At 38.6% G+C, this 26032-nt stretch overlaps 1 protein-coding gene across 1 annotated transcript in view; it reads right to left on the bottom strand.

Annotated features, from left to right (window-relative positions):
- DAAM1 (dishevelled associated activator of morphogenesis 1) overlaps window positions 1-26032 on the bottom strand; it is a 185936-nt gene that overhangs the window by 48731 nt on the left and 111173 nt on the right. Inside the window, 2 exon segments of the mRNA XM_017865861.1 lie at window positions 2037-2131; window positions 7622-7693. Coding sequence (XP_017721350.1) covers window positions 2037-2131; window positions 7622-7693 — 167 coding nt within the window.

Here is a 26032-nt window from a genome sequence, read left to right as displayed (position 1 = left end):
AAAAAAAAAAAAAAAATCAGAAGCAAGAGAATACTCAGAAAACATATCTTGTCTTAGATTAAAATCATCTGCTGCTCCTGTGTTATTCAGTATATAGTTCTCATGCCCCCTCCCCCCATCCTTTTTTTTTTTTTAAGAGAGACAGGATCTTGCTCTGTCATAGCTCACTGTAGCTTTGAACTCCTGGGCTCAAGTGATCCTTCCACCCCAGCCTCCCAAGTAGCCAGGACTACAGGTGCATGCCAGCGTTCCCAGTCAATTTTTTTTAAACTTTTTTTTTTTTTTTTTTTAAGAGACGGAGACTTGCTATGTTGCCCAGACTGGTCTTGAACTCCTGGCTTCAAGCAAATCTCCTGTCTCAGCCTCCCAAGTAGCTGGGATAGTGAGTGACCATGTCTGGCCCATGTGCTTTTATAGGTTGACTGCTGACGCACTTTTAAGTGCTGATCACTGATCCAAACACCCTATCGATGAAAGTCAAAAGCTTCCTTAAATTCCAGGATATCTGCTTGTTGAACAAATGATAATCTACATCCCTAAGGTTTTGTAACAAAACTATTCTCTTATATGACATGCTACATGGAATCCCAATATTCTGTGTACTGAATACAATAATAAAGCAATACTTTATTGTTGCATATTAACGTTATTAGTATTTCTTACACTTACTGTTAATCAATGAGACTAACTCACAATGCACATGTACATATTAAAGCCATCGAAAAGTTCAGAAGTAACATAACCTGTTTACGTGATAATTTTCCAAATGTATTTAGGCTTGGATATCGATTGACATCTGAGAGTGCAGAACACAATTGAGAGAAATGCTGACACAGGATAGTCTAGATCTCTGTCATATAACTACATAGTATTTTTCATGAATCGGACTTTTCTTAGTTTGCATTTTATAGTCAAATAAAGAAAGGGAATCTTTATTTTCTAGCCTTTTCACCCAACCACATGACCCAGATATAGCCAAGCTTGTTAAACCAGTTGGCTTCATTCATAGTACCTGTGCTCATGAAACATAAGAATCCCAACACCTCACCAAATCCTAGTGGCATTAAAGGAATGAAAGTGCAGAAGGCACAACACAGAAGCTGATTATCAGAGAGCAAATGAATCACTATTGCCAGAAAGTCTATCCATCTTTAAAAAAAAATAATAGTTGTATTGAGAAATAATTCACATGCCATAAAATTCATCCTTTTAAAGTGAACAATTCAGTAGTTTTTAGTATATTCACAGAGCTGTGTGACCAACAACACTAGCTAATTTTAGAACAGTTTAATCACCCAAAGAGAACATTTTCCCCACTTCCTCAGCTCCTGGCAACTACTAATCTACTTTCTGTTTCTATGGATTGGCCTATTTTGGAAATTTCATATAAATAGAATCATACAGTATGTGGTCTCTTTTGTTACTGGCTTCTTCCACTTAGCATATTTCAAGGTCATTTCATGTTGTAGCATGTATCAGTACTTCATTCCTTTTTTTGTAGCCAAATTATTTTCCATTATGTGGATATATAACATTTCATTTATCCATTCATCAGCTGATCAATATACGGGTTATTTCCACTCTTGGCTATCATGAATAATGCTGATATGAACATTTGCATACACGTTTTTGGGAGACATGTCTTCATTTCCCTTGGCTATATTCCTAGGAGTAGAATTATTGAGTCATATGGCAACACTATATTTAACATTCTGAGAAACTGTTAAAACCCTTTTCCAAAGTGGCTTCAAAATTTTACATTCCTAGCAGCAATGAATGAGGGTTCCAATTTTTCTACATTCTTGCCTACTAACTTGCCATTGCTAAAGTCTCTCTCTCTTTTTTTTTTAGCCATCCTAGTGGCTGCCTGCATACCTTTTCACAGAAGAAAATAACTATTAAATGTTAATGATTAAAGTATGTTATTCATGGTTTAATTTTATGGTTTTAACTTAAGACTTCCTAGAAGGTTTGACTCTTGCAAAAAAAGGAACGATGGAGAGAAAAAAAAAAAGTGCTCTCCAAGGGAAAATTACCTCATTGGTTTAGTCCTCAGTGCTGTCTTTAAACTCTCTATAGTTTTACTTCTCTCTTCTTCTTCTTCCTTCTCTAAAGCCAGCAGAGATTTTCTCTATGCAAAGAAAACAGAAGTTACTTCTTCAAATTCTATTTTTTAATTACAGTGCAAACAAGACAAACCTACAGATTATTTGCTACTATCACTGTAAATATAAACAATAAATCTATGAGTAAGTAAGTTAAGTCCTTCAAATTTTAAATAAAGCTTTAGGGAAAAGTTTAGAAATCTTAGTAGAGATGATGTTGCCCAAATGTTTGTATAACTATTCTATAATTACCCTTTGATGTAGATACTACTATTTGTATTTGATAGAAATAAGACTGAACCTGTAGTTGAATACAACATTCTGGCAGTTAAAGATAATACCATCACATTATTAAAAACACGAGGTGGGCAGCAGTCCTCCCACGCTACCATTCCTATTCCTCAGCCAAAAAGTGTGATCAAGACCAAAGGGATTTTGTTACATCAAATTATTTTTTAAGAAGAACAATTCATTTGGAGCTATTACTAGGATAGACAATTCCTTCAGAGTAAATGCTTAACTTCTAGAAATTATTCAATATCATTTAGAAATCAGGATATGGAGTGTGTGTGTGTGTTTCTACCCAGGGATCTGCTAGAGCAGTGCTTCTCAGACTTTAATGTGTATATGAAAATCACCTGAGGATAATGTTAAACCGTGGAGCCCGGTTTTGTATGTCTGGGGTGAGGTCTGAGAAGTTGCATTCCTGACAAATTTCTAGGCAATGCTGATGCCACAGGAGCAAGGTTCTATGTAAGACTGTGGTTGTTATTGTAAAATTGTGAATGCCAGTAAGGTGTCTAGTCCTTTTCATTCCCTTTGACTCTGTGATCACCCGGTTGTACTAAAGTACCCCCAGTCTTATGACTCCAGGATCCTCCACTCATGGAGCTCCTGGTCCCTTTTCTTCATCCTGTTCTGAACACATGCTTATCTAGTTTAATCTTTTTACCTATTACAAATTCTGATAGAAATGCTTGGCTGGGAAACAGATTGGGGTGACTGTATTGAAAAAGAAAAGCTTGATTCATATCCATGGGTCTCAATGACCCAGTCTTAGTCTTCTTTCAGGACCATAAATCATCAAGGGTGACAATCAATAGTATCAGCATTAAGTAACTAAATGTTAACTAAAACCTAAATATGATTTCATAATGAGAAGAGTGAAGTTTGGTCAAAGCAAAATAAATATAATACACCAGTATCATTTATGGCAACTGAAATAAAACCCAGTAGTTTTTCAGTTTTTAAAATCTTGTGGCCGGGCGCGGTGGCTCAAGCCTGTAATCCCAGCACTTTGGGAGGCCGAGACGGGCGGATCACGAGGTGAGGAGATCGAGACCATCCTGGCTAACACTGTGAAACCCCATCTCTACTAAAAAATACAAAAAAATAGCCGGGCGAGGTGGTGGGCGCCTGTGGTCCCAGCTACTCGGGAGGCTGAGGCAGGAGAATGGTGTGAACCTGGGAGGCGGAGCTTGCAGTGAGCTGAGATCTGGCCACTGCACTCCAGCCCGGGCGACAGAGTGAGACTCCGTCTCAAAAAAAAAAAAAAAAAAAAAAAAATCTTGTTATTGTTTCTGTAAAGTTGTCCTCTTGCTGGTGGTGCTCATGGACAGCTGTAACCAGAGGATGGTGAGGAAGGAAGTTGGGTGCAGAGACAGCCAATGAATTCTCCCAAAGCTCCCAGAGACCCATCCCCTGGAAAATTCACACAAATCCAGCCAAGAACATTTAATCTCCAATGATACAACTGAACTCATTTGGACTCTTATGAAATCACTTTGAATCTGTAGCTCAGAACCAAGCCTTTTATGAAGATCATTCCTTGTTGCTAAGCTTAATGACACAAAACTATCCCCAAATTAATGACTACACATTTTACTGTGGATCACTAGTACAAATAAAACTGCATGTATTTATCCTTTTAAAAATCTTGGAGAGGGCGGAACATATGAATAGCAGCAGTCTATATTAAGCTTCTCCATGCTAGAGTTGGGAGATTTATGAAATGTCAAAGAAAATTAAATTGGAACTTCCTTTCCCAATACTGTGTAAGGAATATAACCTTTCTCTCAAAACAGAAGAGACTACAACATTTTCTATGTGTGATATATTTTCTATGTGTGATACATTTTCTATGTTCAGATTTGGTTCTGAGGTTATATTTATTGTGGTGAGACAACTCAGGATATGTAGCTGAAGTTGATGTTCTAAATGTGACTTTTCAAAATAAAATAATTTATACAAAATTTAAAGCTTTCAAGCCTCACATTTAGGAAGAAGGTTTAATTTGCAGCTTTTAGTAGATAAGGGAGATGCCTACATTTCTGAAGATGACTACTATGCCAAATATCTAGTATGTACAGGCCTTGTGGAGGCTTCTTTGAATGCTCTATGCACTTACTAAACACGTGCTCATATGAGAAGCAGACAAAGGACAAAGTGCATCCTTGCAGAGGGTCTTTCTGTCAAAGCTGCTGAGGTGTACATTGGAACACGCAGGTCTGACAGAGATGCACAAATGTGGCCCAGAAGTCATTCCTGCTGGGAGTCTGGAACTTAGCTCCCATTTGAATAGTTTCTTTGGTGGGAAATCAATAAGCCAGCCCACTAAGCATACTGAACTTCACCTCACAGTCTTCTTCCTTGAAAAAGCATGGAGAAGCCACATATAAAGAAAGCCGAGGTCCTTCTAGATGTTAGGTCGCACTCCTTTATTATACTATTTTTCACTCTTTAAAAGTCAACAGATCACTCAGGGGTCCTTTAAAGAACAAAGCATTCTTGTAATGAGGATTACATAAAGTAATTGAACTTGTTCCACAAAAGGCTGGCTTCACAGACTAGTAAGTGCTGCAGTTCTCAACCTGGACTGTTTATCAGACTCTTAAGGCATTAAAGAAAACAGATGCCTGTACCATCTCAGAAAAGTCAGCCTTGCTAGGCCTGGGGGTGGGGAGAAGGTGGGATAACCAGGCCTCTTTCACATGCCACAGGGTTTCAAAAACTGAATTAGTGAGAGGCAAACTGGAAAGGAGTCTTTGGGCTCAGACAGATAGGTTTAAATTCCCAATTAGATGACCACCTCCTAATTAGATAACCTTGGGCAAGGTAACCTTTCTGGAGTCTCAGACTCCTTGTTTATAAATAGCATTTACAGCATAGGATGCTGGTGGGACCTCAAACAACATATAAAGTGCCTGTTACCCTGCTTGTCATGTAGTAGTTGCTGCTGATTCTGCAGACAATGGGTGATGACAATGTGGACAAACACTCCTTCAAGAATGCCCTAAGCAGAGAACCAGAGTCTAGCTGCTGGACCATGAAAGGATTTGGAGGACTTGTGTGCCTTTCCATGGCCCCAGGTACAATATTTCAGGACTTCTGCTGTGTGTTATCAAGAATTCTCCAGTACAGACATCATAGTGATTAGCCAGAACTATGTATGCAAGGCGGTGGTGGCAATTAGAATGTTGAGAAAAACAGAAAACCCAGCATAGGGTTTCTGGTCTCATCAGATCTCCTTATTTCCTGAAGTATGCAGGAATTTTGAGGCCTCATTAATTCATGGACCATTAATGCCTTTTACCTTTGACCCTGGGAAGATGCTGGCTCAGTCCTAAAAGGAACATTAGAAAGCTTTCTTAGGTGTTTGACACAAAAAGTGTAACAAAGTCACTGACAATAGACTTGTGGTGCTCTTGGGAAGGATTTTGGATTAGGAACCAAACACACAGCAGTTAAAATGTAGATCACTCAAGAATGTGGCAAAGAATTGTCCAAGGAGCTGGATGGAGGAGAGAGGAGGCTCTTAAAGAAGGGCCACATGTTGGCACATCACGGACCCTGTAGCACACAAATGAGCCAAGTCTACTCCAGACAAGGCAGGGGTTAAGTCACTAAAGGACAAATTAATCTAACTGTCCTATACTTTAAGAAAGGAAAAATCCACATAGAACTTAGTATTTCCCCATTTATAGAAGGGAATTCATTAACAAATAAGCAACTTCTCTTGTTAGATAACAAACAATGCAGATTTAATTAGAAAGAGAAACAATTCTTTTTTTCCTAACAGCCAGGAGCAAGAATTCAGAAAATAGCCTTTATATGCAGGAAATATAAATGGCTCCAAATTATTATTGCTTAGGCAGATGCATAGAAAATCCCTGGTGGTCATCACAAATCTCATGTTCTGTTGGCATATTCACACAAATGCTGAGATCACCCTTTTCTCATCTTTGGCATTGTGTGAGATGCCTTGAATAAGAAGGATTTGGTGGTTATTTTCTGTCCATTTCTGCTATGCTTTTAGATTAGAAACCCTTGGGGAAAAACTTATGTAGTTTCTTCTACAATTTTTATATATACATATATATATTAACCAGGCTGTTTATTATTCATTGTATGACAACAGAAGAAGCATCTTCTAAGAAAAAAGCCAAAAAAGAGGAAGTTACTAAAAGTCAAGACCTCTAAAAGTTTAGGAAACGTGTGAACGACTCACATATTCTAATCAGTTTTTAACTATTCCAGCAGCAGGAAAATGTTATGAGACCATTTAAAATGCTTGTTTTGAGTGATAAGAAATTTATTCTCCATAAAAAGGGAAGGCAGGAAGGAGGTAGAAGAAAGTATTCTCGAAGCTATCATCTACTTGCATGTTATAAACATGAATATAACAGACTGACTCTTAAAATCATGAGTGTGCCCACTGAGACAAAGACTGCATTCTACTGTGGGCAACCTCTAAATCTTATCAGCAGGGATGGGATTTAAGCTACTAAGGCTCAAAGGTCGATGACTTATTTTCTGCTGTGAATTTTAGCTGTGATGAATAGGTGTCCCTCAAGCTGCTGGCAATGCTGACATCACAGACATCCATGCACTTAGAATTCATATTTTAGGCATTGAGAATATATATTAAGCAATTACTGAACCAACAATTCATGTACTAAAGACTTTCCAAGGATATCTCAGCACTACCATTATGATGCCTTTTCATTAAATCACTTACTTCATGAATTCCTGACCTATTATATGAGTAAAAGAGTACTTGGTCCCCTGTAAAATCAAGAAGCCAGGAAATAACCAAGTTCTCAGTAAGAAAGAGAATGGGAGGAATATAGTAAAAAAAATCGCTTAATCATATTATTTTAAAATGGTATTAACTTTTAAAATAGTGTTGCCATAACCAAGCTGCAAGTGACTGGTAAGAGCAATTGCAAGTTAAAGTTGAACACAAGCCAGATTTCAGACTACATTTTCACTTACAACATTAAACTCAATTATATTTTAGTGTGTGCTGATTTTATTTAAAACATACTGGAAAAATCACTTTGCCAGGTATCTCTCCTACCCTCTTTCCTTTCCCCAGCATGGAATGTTTAGGATGGAGTTTGGAAAGGTACTGACATTTGGTAGGTCATACTCAATCGAATTTATTGTGCAACTGTGTACTTTGTACTATACTTGCATTTTAAATGATGTGTCAAAGAACATAAAAGTCTACTTACAGCAGCCATGGAATTGAGCTGATCAATGTAGAATTCAGGCCAACTTGTAGCTCCCTTGTTTTCTTCTTGGTCCTAAAAAGGGGGGAAAAAAAGTGACATACCACCCAACATACACACACAGCACCTAGAAACACATCCGACTTCCAGAGCACCCAGACAATGACCCACTCAAGCCTTGAGAAGACACAAAGGTACGACATATTTATTTTTAAATGTTGGCTTTAAATGATCGGACTGCCTACTTGACTAGGGTGGTCTTCCCACCTCAATTTCCACAAAGAATGCTGAAGTGTGAGTTAGGTGTAACAAGGGGACGTTTTCTGAAGCGTGGATCAAGAAGAATTTAAGTGGTGTAAAGTTGTTTTCCTTCAGGGGCTATGTCACACTGGACAGTACTGTTAAGACTACACACCTGGATGGAATCCATGAGAGAAGGAAACTTGCCTTAAAGGTGACCATAGGATTCAGCCAGTTATTAACCAAACTTTTCCCGTTAGTGTATTCAGACTCCAGCAGGCAGTAAAAACTTGAAGAAGGGTTTCATTTGATGTAGCAAAAAGTTAAGTACTGCTTCAGATGAAGAGGTAGAAGAAGAAAGCCTGACACTGAATGGAAGGTAGTAAAACGAACTCACATTAGTCCAAGGTGCAGCCCTCATGCTGTGACAGCTTAGGAGTTTTGATAGAAAAGGTAGTGCCCTCTGAGTGGAAAAGAACTGAAACCCAAAGAACTCAGGCACCAATTCCTAAACTGTCCCAGCTAGCCTTGCCTCTTACAGAGCAGGGTGACCTGGAGCCAGTCCCTAAGCTCCCCAGGGCTTCTGTGGATGGGAGATCTATGCCAACCTGAAGCCGAATCTCAAAAACAACAACAAAAAAATCAGTTATCAGTTGGCTGTGGCCTCTGCTCCACCTGAACACTGAGCCCAGCAGAAGATGGCACTGCGGTCAGGGATTTCTATGCATGTTTGCACATCTATGTGGCTGTGAGTTACTTGTGTGATCAAACAGACCTGAAAAGGAAAATTTTGGTTCTTTAGCTTCACATTCAAAGAGCACCTGAGGACAATTGATATCCCATCCCAGTGGAGAAGATGCTGTGCCATGTACACGCAGCTGCTGTCTCATAATGAAGTAGTGACTACCTCCTATGTTTTAACATCTCTTTTAGTAGAGCTCTATATACTGATGTCAGAATCCCAACCCTCAGTAGAGTGGTTTCAAGGTGGGGCATTTAATTTCAGTCCTATACTGTGCCTCGAAAAAACACTTTCTGTAAGCAAATCTTTCCAGACAGGTCTACACAGGTGGAATAAAAGAAATGTAATTTCAAAACTATTTTTTAAGCAGTCACAACAAGGGGGCAAAGTCGCTTACAGTGCCTTAAAAGCTGGCAGTAACTGATACCTCAACTCAGGCAGTTGTGTGAATTTCATCTGGAGATTGAACAAGCCAGATGATGGGGACTAAGGCTACAGCAGAGGCTTTGAAGTTAGACTGGATTACACTCCCATAGTTTCAAAACATTTAGGAAATCTGATGAGTTTTTAGAAACAGGCCTTGATTATACATTAACATGTTAATAAAATAGCTATAGTGGTAGTATAAATGTTAAACCCTTCTTTCCTCTTAAAAGGGAGTATTAAAATTAGCAAAATCCCACTCTTACCAATGTATTTAACAAGCCAAAACTCACAGTGATATTCAATGGTATTTGAACCTATAAAACGAAGTAGAAGGTGCCAGATCTCTCCATTCCCCCAAAGTAGGGCAAATTTCCAAAACTAAAACAAAATCAAGTCGCATGTCTGAGGTCCCACAAGAGCCTGTCTGTTGTAAGCTTAATATTTAACAGTTACAGAAGAGAGATCATTCTTGAAACTGAAGATTGGTACATAGAGAGAAGTCTACAGTTTGGAAATGTTCTAATAATGCAAATAGATTAACAGTGCACGTAGATACTGTCATCAAAATAAGGGGAAGAAGGCTTCATTTTTATTTCACATGCCTCAGTGCTGAGAAAACCAAACAAGCTAAAGTATGTGAATGTTTCTTGTAAATGTACTAATGTGATCCTCAAAGTTCTGAATTTGGGCAATGTATCTCCAGTTTTCACTGTGCAATACTGGTCCCTGCATACAGATATGTGCTGCAGGAGCCATGTGAAACTCCCGTCTCTGAACCAAAACTCTCTCCTCCTCCTTTGTGAGGCGTTAAGAGTCTGTAGCTCTGTAGAAACACAGGCCAGAAGGAGATGAATGCAATTGTTCTCTGGCAGGAGGAGAGGAGAGGGGGGATCTGAACATTAATTTTATTATTTCTCTAATCCAACTCTTCTTTTTACCTTAGGAGGTTGATAGACACCTATAAGACAATATTCATGGACAAGATTTCCTGCTGGATGCAATTCACCTTGACACTTCTTGCTCTCAGCCTGCACTCACTACTGTTTTAACTTCTGTTCTAGATTGTATACTTTGCTCCTATTATCCCAAATTCTGTGAATGGGAGAGCCCTTCGCCAGAAAAGAGAACTTGTACAGTACAAAGTGCCTTAAAGAACACTAACTTTTGTTTTTTTAAACATCCAACTCTTTTAAAAGATAAAGAAATACACAGTCTTTCTAGTTTCACCTCATTTCCAAATAGCACATTTTTCATTCCAAATTTCTGGTCAGTAGCTAGTAAAAAATTCTAAGAGATCCTCTCTCATCCTCTTTAAATGTACAAGGATGCATTATTTTTCTCAACATCATTTTGCCCATAAGAATAAATTTTACATTGTCTCTTAGTTCTCCTTCTTACTGAGGTAGACATTCACAGCTATTTCTGGGACTTCACTATCATCTCTATCACCTCCAAGATGACTGTGATACACTTCTTTCACAACCAATAGCATTTGAACCCTTAGTTACTCACTAGCTGTGTGACTCTTAAGTAACCTCTTTGTGACTCAGTTTTAGTTTCCTTACCTGTGAAATAGGTGCCTGCCTCCTCATAGCATCTTTGTGAGAACTTAAAAAGTTACTACAAATAAAGCAAGCACTGGGAAGAGTATACACAAAACACGCTCAATAAATGCTAGCTCTGACAATAATGATACTGTTCCAGAGTCTCCAGTTATGGCCATTCAGTATCCTTGTAACTGGGACTGTAAAAATTACAGCAACCAGTTTGGAAGTAAATTTTGGTAGTAATTGTTCACATTTAAAATCCATATAGCCTTTGCCCCTGTAAGTTTACTTTCAGGAATTTAGCCTATAATTACATGTTCACACTTGCACAGATATATAATCACGAAAATTTTTCACTACAGCACTGTTTGAATTAACAAATGATACAAAGGGGAACAAATACATACAGAGAGGGGCTAGGTGCAGTGGCTCACACCTGTAATCCAGGCACTTTGGGAGGCTAAGGTGGGAGGATCACTTGAGGCCAGGAGTTCAAGATCAGCCTGGGCAACACAGCAAGACTTCATCTCTCCAAAATAAATAAATAAATAAAACAATTAGCCAGGCTTGTTGACACAGGCCTGTAGCCCTAGCTACTCAGGAGGCTGAGGTGGGAGGACTGCTCGAGCTTAGGAGTTCACCAGCCAGGGTGACATAGCAAGATCCTATCCTCACACACAATAAAGAAAAGACAAGTAAATATATTGTTGGGGAGACAATGTTTCAGAATATCATCTTTCCCATCTATAGGGAAAAATATGTATACACTACACACAAACATTTCCAGAAATATTAAAAAAACTTAACAATGGTTACCTCTGGATAGCAGAAGGTTTTTTTTTTTTTTTTTTTTTCAAACTTGTAAACTTCTATATAATGTAAATTTTTATTTTACCAAGAACATACACTATTTTTACAATTAAAATAGAAGTTAAGTCCTAAAGCATTATGCACTGTCAGGACAACAGCTTTCGTCTGTCTGATGTTCAGGGTGACATGGAATGCATCAAGACCCTTTGGCATCTGGAATGTCTCTGTCCTCCACTCCTGGGGCACCCCTCCACTTCCCACAGCAAATAATTTAAACCATTTCTCTACTAATTGTCTTCTCTTACTGGATTTCTATTTTTAAAACTCACCATAACCTCAATATCAGCTGTTTATGCAGAGAGAGAATCTCTGATTTGGGACAAGATTTGTATACCCAAAGCATGCTAAAATGTTCAAAATATCTACGCTCATATACTTAGAAATTTGTGTGACAATTTCTTGGTAGCAGCTGAAGTCTTCCATTGATATAAGTGAGACTCAAAATACAGTTAGAAAATTAAGTCTTTAAAGAAGAGTAACTTCTTCTGAAGTTAGCACAGGACACTTTCTTAATAGGGTCATTTCCCAAATAATAATATAAAAGTATGTATGTCAGAGAATTTTTTTTTTTTTTCAGTTTAAGATGCTCTTAGTAAGGCCCGAAATAAGCTATGCAAAAGGTCAATCAATTGTGAAGGACATGCTCTGCGGTTGTTCACTAGACCACAAATCACAGGCTGAAGCAACATTCATTTGGCCAGCTAAAGCCATAAATCTCTATGTGTGCTGTTACGAATCGAGGAGGTTCTTAGATAATATCTGTCAAGGAAGAAAGACACACTCTTTAACTGTCTAGACTGGCTGAAACTCTTCTAGCAATGTATAACAATACCATCATCTCAAATATAGTGGAGATATACTAAGGCTTAACCAAACAAATGTCAACAGCAGGAGTATTGTTTCGGTATGACACAAAGTAAATATTACTGTGATCATTTTCATTACAGGGGAAAGGCAAATAATTGCTAATAAAAATCTGTTCTCTTTGCAAAGAACATGCTTTTAGAAATTTCAAGTGAACTGTAATCATACATAGAATGAAAAAATTCTATCCATTGTTAATAAGCAAAATAGTCACCTTGTTTATTAATTAGTCACTACTGGTCAGGCACGGTGGCTCACACCTGTAATCCCAGCACTTTGGGAGACTGAAGTGGGTGGATCACTTGAGGCCAGGAGTTCGATACAAGCCTGGCCAAATGGTGAAACCCCATCTCTACTAAACAAACAAACAAACAAAAATTAGCTGGGCATGGCGGCACATGCCTGTAATCCCAGCTACTCAGGAGGCTGAGGCATGAGAATCGCTTGAACTGGAAGGTGGAGGTTGCAGTGAGCCAAGATCGCACCACTGTACCAGCCTGGGCAACAGAGTGAGACCTTGTTTCAAAAAAAAAAAAAAGAAAGAAAAAATATGTCGCTACTATTCTAGGTAAACACCAGTCCAATCCCATACACTAATGAATACAACAAACATTAAGTAAATTCACTTTACCCCTAAAATTTATAAAGAAACCTAGGCAGAAAAGAGCAGATAGGCCAAAATAGTTTATTCTGTTAGGTTATGTCTCCATGATGTGTGGCATCTAAAAGAACTCTTATGTTAGAGAACAGGTGCCAACATGAGACCAGGTCTAAGCAACAGGGAAAGAGGAGCAGAGAGGATGAAAGATGTAAAAATATTTGTGGGAGGCCTTGCTAATAATTTCTGCTAACTTCCCCCTCTGGCTCATAACAGTATAAACAGCATCTTCTCGAAGATGGCTATGATAAAGTGTGGAACAATCTGAAACAACCAAGGGTGGCAAACTTTTCCTGTAAAGAGCCAGACAGGAAATATTTTAGGCTTTGCAGACCACACAGTCTGTTGTAACTATTCAACTCTGCCATTGTGTAGTACGAAATCAGCCACAGAGAACACTTGAATGAACAGGCAATGCCACATTTCAATAACACTTTCTTTACAAAAACAAGTGACTGGCCAAATAACCCCATGGGCCATAGTTTGTCAACCCCTGTGAGCTAGATTAAGCTTGGCTCTCAAGAGGGCTGGATTATATCAAAATCCTAACTTGGTTACCAACTATTTTTCATGCATCAAGCTGCAGCTATAAATTAAGATAAGCTCATAAAGTGTTTGGAATTGGCCCAGTAACCTGAACTTTTTCTAGAGAAGCAGTGACCTACCATGCCTGTGAAGTGTACCTTCTTGCCAAGCTCACTGCTCCTTGAATCTATATTTAATCCTACTTTTTGAAAACAGCATAGCATCATTAGGTTCTTTAAATCCTGACATTTGCCCCAACTCTTTCCATCTTACTCTTCCTTTTGGGGCAAAAAAGTAGTAGGAGATTTAAAACTTGGAGTTTGGAGACTTGCTTTCCTCACTCCCTCCAATACCTAACTTTAACCCCTGGTGGTGGGCAAAACTATATTCTATATCTGAAGTTCGCCAAAAGAAGGGCAATTGGTTTCAGAAAATAATTCCTGTGTTGTCACATTCCAAGATAGCCATGTGGTCCCTGGACTGCCAATCCTGGTTACATTTTTTGGCTACTACCACAATTATATATCAAGTATGTCTGTTGCCAAAATCCGGTTGGGCCCACACAAAGAATGATTACAGAACAGTGGCTTCTTCATCTGCCAGGAAATCCAACACCTCCTCCTAAGCCTCAGAATGTCAGTCATTTTTCTGGAAAGACTGAATGATGACTTGCAGTAACAGTGGCTTTCACATGTAGCAGGAGAAATCATGGAAGAAAGAGTAAACTTTCTCCATTATTCCTAATGTTTTAATAAAACATATGCATATTTTTAAGCAAAGCCATCATAGGATTATACAACTGGTCTTTGACCTTAGAGACAACCTGGGCTGAGTTTCCTCTCACAGGGGTCCCTTATAAGGTTACCAGCAGGTGATCCATCATCTGCTCTTGAGAAGGCTTCCAGAGGTCCACAATCTTCTGGGACTAGCACTCTCACGAACTGTGAAAAAATTCACCCGACACTGAATTGACAGATGTCTCCTTGTAACTTCAAGCACTTGTTGGCCTTAGTTTGGTCCTTGGGAACTGCATAGAATAAGTCTAATCTCTCCTATGAACAATGACCCAGCAAATATTTAAACAACTTGAATAAAGTGATTATATCCTTCCCAAATCTTCCCTTTTACAAGCCAGAAATTCTCTACTGGCTGTATAACACAAGTTTATCTTCCTCAATTAATAAACAAATCTCAAATTTTCCATAAATTCATCATACCCTCATGTCCATTATTTGCAGGGATAACTTTAACAAACATAACTAAGCTCCTATAAAAGGACTATTTTCACATATTTGTATTAGTATTCACAGTTCTATACAAACTCTACTGAGAGGGAAGATTTCTATCCAAAATGTCTCTCCAAGAAGAACAGAACAAGCTCTCACTCTCCTGATAACATTATCTCACAGATAACATTTATGACTTAGAATAAAAGACACGTCATATTAAGTGGAGGGAAACATGTATAGTCCTTGCTTTATTAAGTATACATATTTTAACAAAGTTGGTCATAAACTAAATAGCAAAATGGGTTTTCTCATTATAAGACTGAGGATGCTTTACCTCTAAAATATAAATCTAAGTTAACAAAATTGAAACTACATGAATAGGACCTTGACTCACCAGCTGTCAAGAAATTTGGAGGGACGTTTAAGTCCCTTTAGAGCGTTATTTTTCACACCTCCAGATGACTTTTGCTATCTCCGCTATTCTCCTGTATAACCATCCATTCACATATCATAGGAATTTCTTCCATGTATGCATATGAAACCTGATACCTCCTCTGACCCTCAGGGCTCTGCTCCTTCCTTTTCTTTGGTTTATGCATGTAGAAAGACTAGTTGAGCCAATAAAAAATGCCACGCTTGCCCAGAGAAAGCCTCTTGTTACCATATCACATATTCAAAAATAAAATATACTTGGATTTCAGATCACTTAGAATCAGCTCCCTCTTTATCAATTCTCTAAGTTTAAAATTCTGTATTGGTAAAGAATAATTTTTTAAAAGCATGGCATGAATCCATGTCAAATATTTTACTAAACTTGCTAATAAATGAGAGAACTAGGAAGATGTTACAACTGGTTCAAAGGAGAACCCAAAGAGTAGACTTATGATAAGCATCATGATATTTGAAAGAGTTTACAAACAGATGCAAAACTGGGCAAGAGGGCAACAGTCAATTGTATCAGACTCAATTTGCCTATCAGGGATAAGAACCATTGGAAGTGCTATCAGGTTTTTAAAACAATAATTTACAGATTTGTGAAAGAAGCTTGAGACAAAAGTAGAGATGACTCTGAAGAGTGCTATAGACAGGATATTTAGTCTATCTGATATTTACTCCATTTCACTATAACTGCAGCTTAGCAAAAGAAAAGATGCATGACTAGTACTTCCTGGTTGAAGAAAACACAATCTATAAAGGTATAAATGCAGAGGCCACACTGCATGACTAACACTCTGCTCTAGACTCCTTGCATCTAAATTACCTAAATGCCCAGGCTTGCCCAAAGCTCTTGCTCAAGAACATTTATTCCATTCTGACCATTACACGTCAATTCTCTCTATTTCTGTTGCCCTGCCTAGGCTGCATGGTATGGTTTCTATCTGTGCATCACTGAGTCTCAAACTTGAGACCACTGAGGTCCTGACCATTCCATTCCATTTCCCTTGGAAGGGAGCACTTGGTCCTCTATCCCCCTCAGGAATTTGTTGGTTAAGTATTTGGGGTATGACTAAGTCTTCCTGCACTATTGATTAAAAATAAAAAATAAAAATAAAAAAAAGCTGTGAACTCAGTGAGGTTAGACCCTCCAGCCAGAAAAGAGGCTATACTCAACTGCTGCTCCCTAACAGTTTGGTCTAGAGCTGGATGCCATGTTAGAGTAACACACAGTCTACTAAACCTCCCAAAGACATGGCAGAATTTTAAAATCTAAATACTTGTGTAGACAGCCAAACTCTGTGGCAGCATTAATATTACACTGCTAATCACAGGGCTTCTCAAGGGCAGGATAGGAGCAGAACTGTTTTCACTAAGCTCATATCTACAATGCTGAGTGGAATCTAAAATGACATTTGCTTTCCTTCTCATTCCTTTACTCATCTAACAAATATTTATTGAATTCTATTATATAATGAGCTAAGCACTATTCTGGGTGTTGGAATACATGAATAAAAGAACAAAGTTCCCGGCTTTCCTTGTGAGTGATCCCTGAGACAGACTTAGCAGTTCCTAGACTTACACATTTCTGAACTTTAGAGTTGAGAGGTTCTGAGAAGATCCCAAGTTGACTCCGACAATAGGTTCTAAGTCTTTGCAAGTATAGCTGCAAAAAAGTATGCCTATTTAAATACTTCACTCTCTCATCATGTTAAAAAAAAAAAAAAAAAAAAACAGTTAAGTGTTCGTTAACTCTCCTGCCTTTTACTAAGCCCTGGTTTTACCAATACATCTTCTAACTTCAAAGTAAAGATACAGTGCCAGCATTCCTGAACTCCCCTGGGAAAAATCCTTTGAGACATTTCCCTGATAGCACAAAATGTCACATTAATATTTTCCATATATCACAAACTTTATTTACACTGGTAAAAATCATCGGAGTTTCTGAATGGCCTGAATGAAATAGCACATAGCTATTATTTTTGTTCCCCCCAAAATCACACACCCAGAAAAGCAAGAGAAGAGTGCCACTTTACAGAGACCTAGTCACCCTGTGGGGAAAAGCAGCAAACAGAAGAGCAACAATATCACCACATTTCTGTAAGAGTTCAGGAGCCCTCTGCTCCAACACCTTCTTTCCTGAACAAGCCTCAGCTGACTTTACAAGGAGTTGTGGGGTGGTTAGAGGGGATGTGGGGGAATACATTTTATGTGCACCTGGTATATCTAAGAAAGCAGCCACAAGCGTTACCTAGAACTAAGAACTGAGATTTTACAGTCCACTTCCCAAACTATGAGACACTTACTTTATTTATTTTAATAAGTCATTACTTTGGCAAAGCACTTCACAGCATGGCATATGACTGAAGCCTAAAATTCTCAAGCAGTACAACTCCAACATCTGAAACCAATTTGTATGACAACTCCCCTTCAGTTTCATGGCAAAGAAAAAGAAATATTCTCCAATTATTATTTTCAGAAATGATACAACCCCACATTTCCCTGCAGGCAGGCACTGTGCCTATGACACAACAGTGTGCAATGACATAAAACAAATTATTTCTACATAGCTTGTTAAGAGCCAAATCTTTGATCCACATGTGTCACCATGGAGTGCTATGGACTCAGGTACAATGTGGTCCAGTTGGTTTGTAAATTAACGCATTTGGACACACACTGCTAAACCCTTATGTAGTGTGCAAATTCAATCAGTGGTGTCAATGGCCTTTGCTGCCTCACATCTTGCTACCACATTTGTAGCTACCAAACCCACCTTTCAGAATGTCATAAAGCAGGTTTTGATGTTCTGGAACCAGCCCATGGGAAAACAATCAAAGTGTGTTTATGATTTGCAAAATAATTTTTAACACAAGGCTATAACAAGAGAGGACCCTTTGGAAAAGAGTAATTAAGCTAAAAGGAGAATCGGGGTTAACAGTAAGCACATAAGGGCATATTCCATTCAGGGATGCATCCTCAGAATGAGAAAAAAGTGCTGATGCAAACCCCGAGGACAGTCAGAACTGTATTTCTAATTTTAGACCATTGTAAACTCTACAATGTACTCCTGAATTAATGACAGCATTTGTGACAAAAGAAAGAAAGAAAAGCACTCGTTAGAAGATACCACTGTATCAGAAACATCTCAATATGGAGACATAGGGAAGTACCTCTTAGAAACTGAGAAAACAAAATGCTTTTCCTTATGTATGGGGACAAATAAAAGGATACTGCACAAGTCAATGTTGCTCTGTACCACACTGAAGAATAACAGAATTTAAGACTGTAACTTAAGGGTGGTTATTCTTTGGTAGACTCTACTGTAACCATTTCTAGTGCCACAAGTTACCAGGTTCCTAAAGTATAAGGAGTTTTGAGAATCCCAAATTATTAGTTGCACATTCTAACATACAAGAAGCTCAAAGCTTCTCCCTACTCTACAAAGAGGAGGAATTCTGAAATGCATCAAGAATGAAATGATTCAATAGTATTTGGCGTGCTGGAGCTATTAGTGAAAAAATAAATATATATAGGAAAGACACAGGAAAAGTGTTTTTGTTCCTCTTTGATATACCTTCTAAAGGGGCTATTTCTTTCCATATTGATGTCTTTCATAATCCTATCTCCTAGAGTTGGAGTTGGTGAAGTCAGGCAGAACTTGGGGCAGTCTTTCTGTGAAAGTATGGGCCATACCACTTGGAGAGTCAGCCGAGAACCAGAGGGAAGCTCAAAGGAAAGAATATGCTACTTGAATCTGATTATAATCTAGTGGCAAGAGGAGCTTTCAAGGACAAGGATAGCAAATATTTCCCACATAAGCCACATTCTCCACCATCTGTCATGGCAGATGCTGCTATTTATCTTATTTTATTTTATTTTAGAGACACAGTTTCACTCTGTCACCTGGGCTGGAGTACAGTGGTGCAATTTTGGCTCACTTCAACCTCCTCCGCCTCCTGGGTTCAAGCAATTCTCGTGCCTCAGCCTCACGAGTAGCTGGGATTACAGGCACACGCCACCATGCCCAGCTAATTTTTGTATTTTTAGTAGAGATGGGGTTTCGCCATGCTGGCCAGGCTGGTTTCGAACTCCTGACCTCAACTGATCTACCTGCCTCAGCCTCCCAAAGTGCTGGGATTACAGACGTGAGCCATCACACCTGGCCGTATTCTTACTGAGATCATTCACAACCTCTGGATGTTTCCCAAAGTGCTCCGGGAATCCACCCCCAGTTGGTCAGAGCTAGCAATCAAAATAAACCTTTATGCCAGCTTTGCTTGAGGTTATTGGTACTCCATTGCTAACCAGGGCAGGAAGCCACAGTTCTAAGGAATGCTGTAACAAAAGGTGTGCATCAATCTAGCACATCTACTGTGCTGTATGTCCCTCAAGGGACCACTGGGCTGGTGGTAACCAGAATGAACAGCTACTTGTGGATTCTCAGACGTGAGATATACATCAGAGACTATTTACTCAGATGACTGAAACTATGTGCTCAGACTCTCTAAAGAAACTCATTCTGAGTTCCACAGGACACTACAGGAGTTCATTTTCATGCCTAGTGAAAATTCTGCACTTGCAGATTGAAGAATTTTGGAAATAAAATGGAGCTATGCCCTTGTTCCTCAACACGCACAGGCAAGGTGTTCAAAGGGCCTTGCACAGTCACATTTAGAATTTTGGTTCCACCAGAGCACTATTGATAAGCATTCTGTGACAACCATGGATGGCTCCAAGACAGTCACAGACTCCAACCTCAGCAACTGACACACAGCCAAATTTGTCCTGCACCAGCTGTTAAAAGGAACTTAAGAATAACTTAGGGGCTGGCTGGGCATGGTGGCTCACACCTGTAGTCCTAGCACTTTGGGAGGCCAAGGTGGGTGGATCACCTGAGGTCAGGAGTTTGAGACCAGCCTGACCAACATGGTGAAACCCCATATCTACCAAAAATACAAAAATTTGCCAGGCATGGTGGTGGACACCTGTAATCTCAACTACTCAGGAGGCTGAGGCAGGATAATTACATGAACCCAGAAGGTGAAGTTTCCAGTGAGCCGAGATTACGCCATTGCACTCCAGCATGGGTGACAGAGTGAGACTCCATCTCAAAAAATAAAAGAAAAAAGAAAAAAGAATAACCTGGGGGCCAAAGATTGCTGTTCTGTGGCAGTCAAGAACCACTGTCCTCCAGGACTACCATTCAGAGCTTATGTTCCAAGTCTCCTCTAGGACTTGGAGCCAAGACAGGAGCATTCTTCCCACTGTGCAATACCAGTGCGGGCATGAGTGACAAGCCCTGAGTGAATGCTGAGGGAGTGGCTTCTCTAGCCCCCACCTGAGAGGGAAAAAGAGAGCTCCACAGGACAAACTACCCTCACGCTCTCCATGACTCCCCATTAATTGGGTTGTCCAACCAATCTGTCTTACTTTTTCTCAGCTGTATATTGCTAACTTATTTTTGTTATGGTTGGACTACAAGTGAATACAAACACAAGGACATTCTCTTCCATTCTCTTCCAGCCTGGTGTTCCTCAGTTACAGGGAATGCAAGACCTTGAGTGAAGGGGTGTTACTCACTAAAGAAATACAAGTTTGGGTTAACTAAAGTGCTTGGATATTTTGGAATTGTTTCAAATTTTGGATTTTTTTCTTTCAGATTTTGGAGTATTTGTAGTATACCTACCTGTTCATCTTTCCTAATCCAAAAATCTGAAAATCTTAAATCCAAAATGCTCCAATGAGTATTTCTTTCGAGAGTCATGTTGGCACTCTCTTTAAAAGTTTTAGATTTTAAAGTTTCAGATATGGGATACTCAACCTGTAGTAGAAAGCACAAGGAGACATGGATCCACAAAGCAGACACATTTTTCACTGGTTTTACAATTCCGTGAAGAACAAAGTATTTACAGGCTAAGGAATCAACAACCCCCAAATCCACAAATTGACTTGTCTGTAGAAATGAGCTCAAAATTTAGGAATGGGGGATAGACAGCAAGTTAGACCTCTCAACTTCTGAATATCCAAAGGAATCAAGGAAGAGGAGAGAGTCTCAAAATTTTTATAAAGAAATGCTCAAGATAAAGTTGCTCTGGCTAGAGGAAGAAGGGGCTGATTGCGTGAGTTCAGCAACAGTCCATCTGCTTGCTTGTACAGATGTGCTGATTCTGCACCTGCACTTTAGTCACCAACCAGGGAAGTGGCAAATGCCTCAGAGGAACTTCCTGTGTTCAGTGATGACAAGTTTCAGTCAAGAGCTTGCTAAAGATGGAAACACAATTTGCCTGGTCTGGAAATCAGGGTGCAAAGAGGTCTAGATGAAAGGAAGAGTAAACTGTACACAGAACAAACCAAATAAATATTGAGCAAATTGTTCATCTGAACAATATGAACAATATGAATATTTGAACAATATGAACAATTCACTCAATATTTATTTGGTTTGCTCTGTGTAGGGTTCACTCGTCTAGACCTCAATATACTTGTAATATTTTGTACTTTTGTATGGCTTTGTATGTATTTGAATAGAATACTTTTCATTTTCTAAACCTTGAGTTTTGTTTTAATGAGCACTTTATATTACAGTAATTTTACATCAATTTGATTTGTGAGACTTATGGGGAAAAACTGAAAAACTTTAATGACAGTTTCTTATACTGGAAACATTTAAACTTTTATAAAATGATTGATCAGAGCAATGAGATATTAGTTTCCTTCCCTCAGACAGTATCAACTCTTCACATGGCTGACAACTAATTCACTGCAGGTTTAAGTTATAGCTATTTTGAAGAGCAATTAAAGGTGAAAATGTTCATATCAAACAACTCAGTAACTACATGTTTAGGTGTCTATTCTAGATAAACTCTTGAACATATGCACAAACATGTTCATCACAGTATTTTTTGAACAGCAAGAAAAACTGAAAACAAGCATGGTCTAATGGGGATAAAAATAATTAAACTGTGGCATGTTCATAAAATGGAATACTATACAGCAGTTATAACGGAGAAATAGCATATATTGTTTAGGAATAAATGCACATGGAGTTAGGCTATAAATATATGGATAAGTAAAAGACAGAAACAAAAACCACCTTCAGAAGAGCAGTCACCTTTGGGCTTCAACTATATTTATGTTTTATTTCTTTTTTTAAAAAAAATCTGAGGTGAATACGGTAAAATGTTATTAGCATTTGTTAAATATGGGTATTTATTATATTCTGTACTTTTTTGTACATTTAACGTTTTCACAATAAAAATTTAATAAACAGAAAGCAATAGTTTATCTCATGAATTGAGAGGAAAATTATCAGAGGTTAGTTTTTTCTTTTAGAAATTTTCAGAGTGTCAATTTATTGGAACCTAGAATAGTTGCTCTGGTAATTAGGTTTAAGACTTCTAATAATAACATTATCTCCAAATGTGCTGAAACGTTATTTTATTATCTTCCCGACACTGAAGTTTTGTTTTGCTCACTTCAGAAATAACACAGCTAGAATGCACTATTGAATTACAATGCTGCAACTTTGAGCAAATTTCATGGCTTAACAGGGTATTTGTAAATCTGGCTCACTCCAACCTAATAACTTATTTGTAAAATTGGCTTACTTAATGAAATATTTTGTGTAGGGTCCTATAAACGGATTTTCCCCCATTGCAAACAACAGCAGCAGCAATGTTTTCATCAAAAAATACTTTTATTTCAAAACTGAAGATATTCATCAACCACCTACCTTTTCTAGACAGCAGAGTGGAATTTAAATTTTATTTAAAAAGTAGCCAAACTCACACATACCCACTTTCCAGACTTGACTTCAGTTGGTGTTGACAACTGCCTGCCAAGCAAACCCACTCATGTGAGCTCCTCCATGGGCTACACCTGGTCAGCAGCATGCTGAAGGACTGTGGAGGGCACGTGGCTAAGAGGAAAAAAAATTCAGTGCAGGCTGACTTTCTCTGGACCGGAGACTTCCCTAACATAAATAAGGGTGTTCCTTAATTCTGGAAATCAGGTCCAGGGTCCCACCCAAAAGCCAACGGACTGCATTTTGTTCACCACTGCCCTACAACTTTTGCCAAATGAGTCCTCCGTTTACCAACTTCTGGTGCTGAGCATAGTGACTTTCTCGGTCTCTTCCCTTATCTATAATAGAACCTCCTAATTTACTATTTCTGCCTCTGAAATATCCTGCAGTTTAACACTTGAAATTATCACTATTGTTCTGAGAAAACCAGACATCAACATCACTCAAGAAAATGGAAATTAATCCCAGGTCAGCATATGGGTGAATAAGCAGAAACTCAGTTCATACTACTATTACAAGCATAGTCATCACTGTTACCATTGACTGTGACAATAGCTAATGTTACCATGCCTCCAAGCTCTCTGATAAGTACTAAATCATATTATCTCATTTAATTTTCACTACAACCACATAAAGTTAATCTCATTTTACAGAAGAGTGAGAAATTAGAGAGGTTAACATGCCCCAGGTCATGCAACTAGTAAATGGATATATCCTCCCTTCTAAGATTACTTTTTAGATGGCTTTTAACTATGTAAAGTATTTATTTGGCTTCTATTTATCTTAGAAAAAATTGTATTACACATACATCATACTATAGTTTGGCACAATTATGAGGGACAAATGTAATTCAGGAAAGCTACATGAAGATCCCTGGATTGAAAGGCTTTTGGAGAAGATCCATCCCCAGAGAGGACGCTACAGAACCAGAATGTTATACCCCAACAGATGGCTCCAAAAGTTTGTCCACAATTTTGCAGATTTATTCAATTCTCCATGCACCAAAGAGAAAAGACAACTAATCTTTTGGTTCAGCCTATGAGTACATTCACTTACTGCTGCTTTGTTAAGGAGAATGAGCATCTACTGAGAAGCAACATTTATGAAAATGCACACACTGTGAGCACGGGACCATTCTGGATACACAAGGCAGGGGTGGTTGTAGGGACACAGCTGGAATGACACAAGTGGTAAAGCTGACAGGAAAACAAAAATAATACCCAACACTGGTATCATTAAACAAAGGAATCAGAGGAAGGAGGCAAATAAATATTCAAAAACCAATTGCCTTTTGTTAGACTATAACTTTTTACTCTTTTGACTGTCAGAGGCAAAGAATCTTTGAACAGTATTTCACACTTCATATCTAAAATTTGGTGTTCATTTTAATAGTGCTGACTTCTGCAATAAAGAGGGAATAAAGAAAGGAAATGGGTCACTAGCTTTGAGATTATAGCACTTAGGAATGCAAGGGCAATGAGAAACATGGCCTCAGTGGGTTTCTGGGCAGAAAACCGAGGGCATCTCACCAGGACCACATCACTACGTTTTCAGAGTCACTGCCTAAATAGGTAAATGGTGCTAAAAAACTGCGTGGTTTATGGATTAATCTTTGTTTTACTCTCTCTGGGGAAGAGCAAAAAGTGAAAGACAATGAGAGAGAGAGATTGAACTGGACAAAGAAAAAATATGCCAACAATGTCTTGACAACACAAGCATTGGCTGCATTTTAAATATTTATTTTTTCCTCCTAATTTTAATGGAAATATGTGGTGGCTTTGTAAGGTTCAAGCTGGCTAAGCTGAACCACATCCATTGAGACAGAGAGAAAGAGACCACGTCCCAGTGGTCCTGCTTCTCTGGCTAAAACCTAATATAAAATACGTTGCATGCATTTTAAACAGAGCAATTTTATTTTTTGCAACCAGGAAAACTACTTTAAGGTAAGAGGGAGAATAATATGCTTCATAAAATTTGGAATCACCCACAATCTAAGCTCACAATTATTTTTCTGTCCACCTACCTCTTTATATACACTTTGGCAGACATTTGATTATACTAATTACAAAGTTTTACACATTAGTCCCCCCTTATCTGCGGGGGGACACATTCTAAGACCCCCAGTAGATGCCTGAAACTTCATATTGGATAGTGCTGAACCCTATATACACTTTTTTCCATACATACATACCTATGATAAAGCTTAATTTGTAAATTAGGCACAGTAAGAGATGATCAAGAATAATAATAAAAGAGAACAACAATGACAATAGACTGTAACAAAAGTTATGTGAGTGTGGTCTCCCTTTCTCTTTGTCAAAATATCTTACTGTCCTGTAGTCACCTATTTTTGGACTTCAGTTGATTGCAGGTAAGTGAAACTGTGGAAAGCAAAACCACGGATGGGAGGGGATGAGACTACTGTATCTTTTTAAAAATCTTGCCATTACACACTGAGCAGATTCCCACGTCATTAAAATTTCTTTAGAAACATGACTTTTCACTGGCTACAAGATGCTCTGCTGTCTGCATGCATAGTATGACTATGGCTATAGTGTAGCTATACTTCTCTAAGTTGCTTACAGTCATTGGCTTTTAGAGACAACATTGCCAAAAACTTTCTCACACATAATTCCTTTTCTGCATCTCCTATCACTTTCTAGAAGAGGAATGTTCCAAGCTCTGGACACACATTACCAAATGGCTTTGGCCAACATCTGCAGGCCAATGTTCAAAATGTTGGTCAACCAGTATAACAAGGGGATCCATGAATAATAAGACCAGTGATGCTGTGTGGGAACAGGGCAGCAAAGTTCCTGGCTGTGCCATGCTGGGAGTTAGCCCTTCAGTCCTTAGAATCCTAGGGGAAGACTGGTGGGCCCTTGGGAGAAGGGCCAGATTGGCAAGGTGGTTTTTACTGGGAGGGCTTGGGGCAGCTCCTGTTGACCAAGTGGAATTTGGTAATATTTTGACCAATAATACAGTTCCACTGGAGCATATCCACTGAACCAGTAGATGGAGTTTCCATCTGACTCTCTCTTTCTCAGAATAAACAAGCTTCAATTATTTTAGTC

This window comes from Rhinopithecus bieti, unplaced genomic scaffold, assembly GCF_001698545.2.
Source record: "Rhinopithecus bieti isolate Rb0 unplaced genomic scaffold, ASM169854v2 scaffold_83527, whole genome shotgun sequence".
Classification (NCBI taxonomy): domain Eukaryota; kingdom Metazoa; phylum Chordata; class Mammalia; order Primates; family Cercopithecidae; genus Rhinopithecus; species Rhinopithecus bieti.
The sequence above is the reverse complement of the archived record's forward strand: the minus strand, read 5'-3'. Positions and strand labels throughout refer to the sequence as shown.